The sequence below is a fragment of the Myotis brandtii genome, unplaced genomic scaffold (genome assembly GCF_000412655.1).
Source record: "Myotis brandtii unplaced genomic scaffold, ASM41265v1 scaffold68, whole genome shotgun sequence".
Lineage (NCBI taxonomy): Eukaryota > Metazoa > Chordata > Mammalia > Chiroptera > Vespertilionidae > Myotis > Myotis brandtii.
The window spans coordinates 717,283-725,408 of NW_005370657.1; the positions used below are offsets into that span (position 1 = coordinate 717,283).

The 8,126-nt window shown below is 54.6% G+C and overlaps 2 protein-coding genes across 2 annotated transcripts in view; one reads left to right on the plus strand and one right to left on the minus strand.

Moving 5' to 3' along the window:
- TBC1D13 (TBC1 domain family, member 13) overlaps positions 1-7,258 on the minus strand; it is a 14,721-nt gene extending 7,463 nt beyond the window's left edge. Inside the window, exons 1-6 of the mRNA XM_014529326.1 lie at positions 7,185-7,258; positions 5,182-5,222; positions 4,527-4,588; positions 4,283-4,382; positions 3,346-3,428; positions 2,112-2,271 (exon numbers count right to left, since the gene is read on the minus strand). Coding sequence (XP_014384812.1) covers positions 2,112-2,271; positions 3,346-3,428; positions 4,283-4,354 — 315 coding nt within the window. The 5' untranslated portion in view covers positions 4,355-4,382; positions 4,527-4,588; positions 5,182-5,222; positions 7,185-7,258. The remainder of the gene's footprint in view (positions 1-2,111; positions 2,272-3,345; positions 3,429-4,282; positions 4,383-4,526; positions 4,589-5,181; positions 5,223-7,184) is intronic.
- The window catches only part of ZDHHC12 (zinc finger, DHHC-type containing 12), a 590,635-nt gene that overhangs the window by 539,962 nt on the left and 42,547 nt on the right, over positions 1-8,126 (plus strand). The window lies entirely within an intron of this gene.

Genomic DNA, 8,126 nt, shown 5'->3' on the forward strand with positions numbered 1-8,126 from the left:
GGGGAGTCTAGGACACCTGCGACTTACGCTCTGTAACACAAAAACAAATACGGCCAAATGTTAATAGTCGTTAAATTTAGTTGGAAAGTACATAAGCATGTAAGTATGCATCATACTCTCTTTTTCAATTTTTCTGAATGTTTTGAAAGTTTCATAAGAAAATATTGGAGATGATAATCGCTGCTTAAAACTTATGAAATAGAGCCGAGGTCCCCAACACCGGCTGCCCATCTGGTCCTCGGGAGCTTGGCAAGGACTCAGGTGCCTGGGGTCACCTGTATGAGAGCCACAGGCAAGCCCAGGCAGGGACAGTGTAGGAAACTGTCCTGGGAGTGCAGGGCCCTTGGGCGTTTCAACTCCCTTTCCCATTATATGTACATGTGCATGTGTATTCATGCATGTACATGTGCAGACACACATACATGACTATGTTTACTGAGAGCTCTCTCTGTGCAAGACAGTGCTCCACAAGCATGCCTCACTGTCATGCTCTGAACAACCTAGAATATTCTCTCAACATTCACTTTCAAGATAAGGAAACAGAGGCTCAGAAAAGTTGGTCACTCATCATGTCCGGCATTAAGTGGTGGCATTAGGATTTGGTCCCAGACTTGCTGACTCCAGAACCTGAGGTCCAGGCCTCTGAGCATGCCCAGTGCTTTCCAGCTTTCCAGGAATCTGCACGGCCATGACCTCATTTCATCCTGGCAATTCAAAAGCCAGGCCGGGCAGAAACGATTACGCCCAGCCCACAGAAGAGGAGAAGGACGCCGAGGAAGGTAAGCCCAGTATGGCTCGGCCGGAGTTAAACAGGTGGTCAGCTTTCACTCAGGCTGCCCCACCACGGTCCGGAGTCTAGGCATGAAGCTCCTGGTCAGCTGCTCTGCCCCAGGACAAGGTCCAAACCTAACATGGGGAAGAGCTCCGCTCTCCGCCCAGTGACTAGTGACACGAATGGCAGAGCCAGGTGCTGCAGCCAGGATGCATGGCAGCCCTGCCGTCACTCAGCCAGCATCGGCCCCTGCAGCATGCCCCGCTGTCGCAGGCAGGCGGCCCCTGGGACCAGCTGTAACTGCCATCACCCTGCAGCGGAAGTGCTGCTCTCCGACAGACAGAGCCTCGACCAGTCGTTCCACTTGGAGGGAAAAGCTCCGCAGGAGCACCTGTCTCTAGCTTTTTGGAGGCTACAGGGACGAGTTTTTTCCGTGTTGAAGGCAGTGAAAAGTTCAGAGCTCCGGGTACCAAACCAGTAGGTGTAAGTTAGGGAATAAGGTTATACACTCATTTGGCTATAGTTACAGGAGCCTGAAAAGACTGGGGTTCAAGCCCTCAGCATGGCCTGGGCAGCACCAGTCCTGTCAATTCTACCTCCCAAGTGCCTCAGATCTGTCCTTGCTCCACCCCAGCCCCAGCTCCCACCCGCTCCCGCCTGAGCAATGCAGCCACCTCCCAGACCCCCTCCACCGCTGTTCCTGTCCTTCAGGTCAACACCCCCACAGCGCCAGCAGCGATCTTTTACAAGAGCAGCCCCGAATCACATCACTGTCCTGCTCAGAATGCCACCAGGGCCCCCAGCCTTCAGGATAAAGGCCCCGTGTGGCCTCACTACCACCGACCTCTCCAGTGTCCTCCAGCCACCTTCTCTCCCTTCCCCTCTGCTTCTAGCCACACCGGACACCTCTATTCCCTGAACACACCACACCACCTCCTGCCCAAAGACCGACACATACGCCCTCCCCCCCCCTGGAATGCTCTGTCCTCCTAGCTCTTCCAGCATAAGCTTAAATGTCACTTTCTCAGAACTCTTCCCTGACATCCAGACCAGGTCAGCTTCCCACCCATCAATCTCCCATCATACCTGGCATCACTTTTTAAAGAGCCATCTCCACTACAATAGCAGCCTGGCTCCTTCACTGCACAGCAGGGACCTCCCCCAGTAACCATTACATCCAGCCTTGAACTTGATCCCTGACTCTCCAGAAAGAGCCCTGGCAGGACTGAACTTGTCTTGAGTAGCTGTCAGGACAGACGGTCCTGGGGCCAGTGGCCAAAGGGAAGCAGGAAGGAAAAGGCTGTCATGGGGAGTCCCTGGCTCCCAGGCTGCCTCTCACATTTGTGACCCCGCTCCGGTTCCGGGCCACGGTCTGGGATTTCAGCGTCGTCTGCTCCACCCGCTTACGGAGGGTCTCAAACTCGTTCTGGGGGTCCAGGATGAGGAGGCACGGGTACTCGGTGGGCCTCTGGAAGAAGGACATGTCTGGGCACAGCCTCCTGTCAAGAGGGAACAGGAGAGAGTACTGTTACTCAGGATGGAGGCGTCCGACATCCCAGCATCCCAAAAGACATTTTTTTAAAAATTAATAACATGATATATATTGTTAATTTAGTTTTTAAGAGGCAATATAATCATTATAACATATACCCATATTCTTATGTGTGTTTGCAGATAGATACACGCACATATATATACTTTTTAAAGTGTCCTTATTGATCTTATGATCCAACTCGTCCCTTAAATCACAAACATCTTTCCAAGTCAAAAACATCTAATGTGTACAAGAGTGTTAGCTGCAGGTGGGCTAGGAAGGTTACGTTGCACATTGTACGGTAAAATATTACACAGCTGACCTGGGAAACAAATGTCCAAGACAAAGTGAGAGGAAAAGCAAGTCCAAGGTCCAACGCGTCTCCCTCCATGTGCTTCAACCACACGCTCTTTAAACAGCCCAGCTCCCTGGGTTCTCAGGGCCTCGCACAGGCAGATCCCACCACGGCCTTTCCCTCCCGCCTCCCCAGGCCCCTGACTCCCCGGAGCTCAGCCGGAACACTGCTTCCTCAGGCAAGGCGTCCTGAACACCTCGAAACACCCTCAACTCTTCCTTCAGAGCGTTTACCATAAATGCTAATGACACGAATGTGTTGAACACCTGTCTTCCCATCCCCCCTACCCCCCACCCCGCCCCACAAGGTCCTAGGCTCCTTTGGGAGAGGGACATGTCTGTCTACTCAGTGCTCAATCCTGAGCTCGGCACTAGGGTTGCCATGTAGCAGGGGCTCGATATCCATCTGATGAAGAAATGATCAGATGAACCATAAATGCCCAGGACAACTGAGGCTAAGGCAGGGAGGAGAGCTGGGCACCAGCGAGCACAGGGACCCACACACACGCTCACTGCACTCGCCAGCCCATTCTCAGGCCCCGCATCACTGACTGCCCAGACCTCCCACCAACAGCTCCTCACACCCCCACTGGACCCTGTGGGCCTGGGTTGGAAAGGAAAAGGACAGAACCGGGACCGCCCAGGAGTCCCATGGACCCACTCCCAGCCCGGGCACCCTGCTTACCGGACGTCTTTGTCGATCTGCAACAGCACCTCGTTGTCCTTGAAATATGTGTTCCACCGGCTGTCGGGGTTGGGGTTGAGTGGCTGTGGGGAGAACATAAGCTGCTAGCCTAGGCCTAGCGAGAGCTCCAGAGTCAGGTACGTTTTGAGGCCTGAGCAGTGGCCTCACACCACCAATCCCATCACAGGCCCGGCAGTGACTCTGAGACGCCTGTGAGCTACAGGGGAGCAGCACAGGCCGCCCGCAGCCTCCCAAACCCCGTTCCACCACAGCTAACAGCCAAGCCCTGCTGCCTGCTCTGAGGACACCCCTGCCTGGAGGGCTCTATTCCTTCTGTCTACTGCTCTGGCTCTAGAATGCTGCATAGGACAGGTTCTCACTAAATGCTTGTTGACTGAATGAATGGATGAATGAATGAATGCCGTATCTTGAAGTCTAACTCATCAAATTAATGCTCTGAGTCACTAACTACAATCCTTGGAGGAGGGGCCTGGTGTGGTCCATCTCCACTTCTCACACTGCGAGGCACACAGGCGACGCTCAGTACTGGAGAACGAAGGAGGCTTCCTCCAGGCCACAGAAAGGCAGCCCCCCTCACTGCCACCTGCTCTGGCTTTCTTCAACTATCAGATCACAGAACCTACGTCAAGGAACAGGGTGAGGAGGAAAGGAGGCAATGCGGGCAGAGACCGGGCCCAGTGCTGCTCACCGTGCTCCGAGCCCCAGCTATCACCAAGATTCCTGCCAGGGCCCGGGGAAGCGGGGAGACAAAGGCCTTCAGGGGAAGAGCGGCCAAATGACGAAAGGAGGTACTGGAAGGGCCAGAGGGGACCGAGACCAGCTGCACCATCCTCTGGGGTGGGGGGACTTTGCCCACTCAAAGCCCACACCCCTCTCCACCCTGTAGCCCCAGTCCCTGCTGCTGACCCCTACTCACGTGGTCCTCAAAGGTCACATCCTCTCTGGACACACCCATGTTGGCCTTGGCAATGCCGGGTTGGATAATCATTTCCCTCAGGAACTGGGAATATAGCTCCCTGCCGGAGAGAAGAGAAGGGAGGGGTAATTCCCAAAGGTCTTGCCCAGGGAGCCCAGAACAGGAGGCAGGTCAGGCTCGGCACCACCTGTTCTGTCTGATACAAAGACCCTTCAGTCACCCTCCTTTCTCCAGGTCTACCTACCTCTGCTTGGCCAGGATGGCGGTCCATGAGGCTCTCTCCAACGGGAGGTAGTTTAAGAGAATCTGCACAGAGCAAGAGGAGCAAAGCTCTGGTGACTCCCCAGCCAACCCTGGACAGTAGGTAGAGGCTGACAGGCCTCAAGCAAAACCCCTGATAATGCTCAGAGAAGACATGATGGGCTGAAGCCCAGGAGCGTGGGTATGGGCTGGGGGAGCCTCCCCTTCCTCCCCACTGCCGCCCTCCTCCTTTATCCCAAACCAGGCCTTTCCTCTTCTTCTCCTCACACAGACTCTTCCAAATGATAATGAGACCTTGTGCTCAAAGGGGCTGGAAGCTAGGAGACTGGGCTTCCACGGCCACACCACTTAGTCGTCTTGGACAAAGCACAGCCTTTTCTGTCCCAATATGCCTCACTCCCACTGCTCTGTCTGAAGCAGGACCCAAAGGGCTTCACGGGCATTACAAAGCGTTCCATCCCCAAAGGGACCCTGCAGGGGACACCAAGAGGAACCGAAAACCCAGGACTTCCCAGAAAAGCTTCCCCAGACAAAGCAAGGAAAGGCCCAGAACAGAAAGAAGGGGCTGGGGGTGGGGGCAGCCCATGCAGGAACCAGGGCCTCTCAGCAGAGCAGAAGCCCACCCCAGGCACACCCACCTTCCAGCAGAGGCACCGCAGTCCGCCCTCACAGGGGATGCCTGTGGACACAGCAGGCAAAGGTCACACCCTAGGCCAGAGCCCCAGAACCCCCCAGCCCTCCACCTTGGAGCCAGGCGGCAGGGAGTAGAGTGAGCAAGAAGTAGTTCTTCAAGAACCATTTTCTGCCACAAAAGTTACTAGACTAGCTGCTAATCCTGTGTGTACTTTCTCTCCATGACCCCTGACCCTTGTCCCCAGCCCAGAGCTCCCTCTATCTGGCATATTCTTTTGAGGATTACACCTCCTCATCCTGGATATTTCTTCCTCGGAGCAACCTGTACCAACCACCATCTCTTCCCAATCAGGCAGATTACTCATTATATATAACTAGAGGCCTGGTGCACGAATTCGTGCACACTGAAAGGAAATTAATTAGAAGAAATATTTTAGAGGCCAGGGAGGGACCGAGGGAGGTTGACTGGCCAGGGAGGGACTATAGGAGGGCTCCAGGGCGTGTCCGGCCTGTCTCACCCAATCCCAATGGGCCGGACCCCAGTAGCAAGCTAACCCACCGGTTGAAGCGTCTGCCCCCTGGTGGTCACTTAGCATGTTAGGCTTTTATATAAATAGATGGCTCCGTGACTTCATAGCATCCCTCACAGCTCGGATTGCAGAACGTAATTTGTGTACTTATTTAACATCTTAACTCTTACTATGGGTAAGCCCCAGCAGGGCAAGAACCACATCTGACTTACATTCCCGGCACCTAGCACAGAGCACAGCACACAGAAGGTATTCCACAAGTATGTGTGGAATGTAAACTAAGCTACAAAAGCTAAGTGCTTTGTGCTTTATAGACCTGATTGCACTTCATCCTCATCTTACAGATAAAGAAAGCCATCAAGGACTCACGACACAGGTCAGTCTGACTCCAGAGGTCACACTTTCACCACCACCCAGACTGCCCCCTCCGGGGCCTGGCAGATTCCTCAGCCCAGCACAGTTCCCAGGCCCCTCACGAGCTGCAGGGCCTAATTATCACTCCTGACAGAAAGGCAACCTTCTCCTGCAACACTGACAGAGACCTTGCTAGTGCAGCTGCTGCTACGATGTCCCTACCTGCCTGGAACAGGAGCTAATGCCCCCATCTCAGAATCTGCGAGGGGAAGCGGGGAGCCACTTGAGAATTCCTCGCTGACAAAAGTACAAAGGCTGAGCAGTGACAAGAAGCTACACAGAACACCCGGGGGGTTTTCAAAGATGAAGGTTAACCAAGCCAGCAAGGGCCAAGTCAAATACTGCTGAGGAACAGCTCCATCAGCCAGCTGTCTCAAGGCTGGAAACTTTCTCACCGTTAACCAAAGTTCACTATCGCCTCAGGAGGCTTTGATCCCCGGCCAGGGAGAGAACCAGGAACTACTCTGCAGCTAATCAAATTCTGCGACTCGGGGAGCTTGCTGGGATGAGGGAAGACGGGGCTCAGCTCAAGAAGCCCCCTCGAAGGTTAACCAAGCCAGCAAGGGCCAAGTCAAATACTGCTGAGGAACAGCTCCATCAGCCAGCTGTCTCAAGGCTGGAAACTTTCTCACCGTTAACCAAAGTTCACTATCGCCTCAGGAGGCTTTGATCCCCGGCCAGGGAGAGAACCAGGAACTACTCTGCAGCTAATCAAATTCTGCGACTCGGGGAGCTTGCTGGGATGAGGGAAGACGGGGCTCAGCTCAAGAAGCCCCCTCCCCACTCCCTTCCTGCCATCTTCCGTCCTCTGAGTTATTCCAAGGAGGCAATAAGCATCATTCAGACACCAATTAAGCACCCTCCGGCCCACAAGCAAGCTAACTGTGGCCGCTAACTGTGGCTCAGGGGAGTCCCTGGTTGGTCAGCTCCACAGGATCTGGAGAAGCTCCAAGAGGCAGGCTGGCCCCCAGAACCGAGCAGGTATGGCCTTGGGGCACCCTCCCCTCCATCCTCGCCACAATGCTGCTCTAGGAAAACTCTGAAAATGGAGCAATGCCTCTCACCACTAAAACTGAGTTCCCGAAGCTTTTCCAAGGCAATGGTGGGCTCCTTCAGGACATCCTGGAAATCCGCAATCCTAGAAGGCGGGAGGGGGAGGCAAATGAGACATGCCCAAACCGAAGGCCACAGGCTAGTGACCACTCCCGAAGCCCACAGCTCCCTCAGACCACCCATCTCCAACCTGCTCCTCCCTCCCCTTCAGATGGCAAAGCGCATGGAGGTCCGAATCCAAGTCGGCTTTGGGGAGCTACAGAACTACAGGTCACCTCTTCCTCTCAGCTCAGAAACTCGGATATTCCTGTGTAGAGGCTCTCAAACAAGCATCGTGAAGTCAGACACAGTCTAATATTGAGTGAGCTGGCATTTACGGGGCACTTCCTGCCGGCCAGGTCCAGCCCACAGCTCCACGCTCTGAACTCAATGAACCCTTAGGAACCAGGAGTAATTTGATCCACAGACAGCGGACCCGTGTAACCTGCAGGCAGCTCTCCAGGCTCAAAAATATAAGCATGAGAAGGCCTCTGGGCCTGCCTGCAGGGAAGGGCAAAAGGTTTACAACAACAAACGTTTTGTTGCTGGAGGAAAAATGAAGAACGAGCAAAATGCAGCCAAGGCTGCAGGATCTGGCCTGGGAGAGGGAGCAGACGGGAAAATTCAGGTTTCCTAGCATTTCTAGTAAGAAATGAGCACAGGGGGTGGGAAGTATTTGGAGAGAGGAGGTACTGAGGGTTCACAAGGGTGACAAGGAAGGGGGGAGGGGCCTGAGGAACTGGGCACGGAGGCCCTGAATGAGGAAGGCGCCAGGGGAAGAGGGAACCCAGGGCGAGAGACAGACAAGCGGTGCACCCCGGGGGTGCAGGAGCAGTGCCTCCACTCCGTGCCCGCTCAGGCCCACAGGCGATGAGGCTGGGAGGTGGGCGCCCGAGCCCCTCTGCCCGGGGACT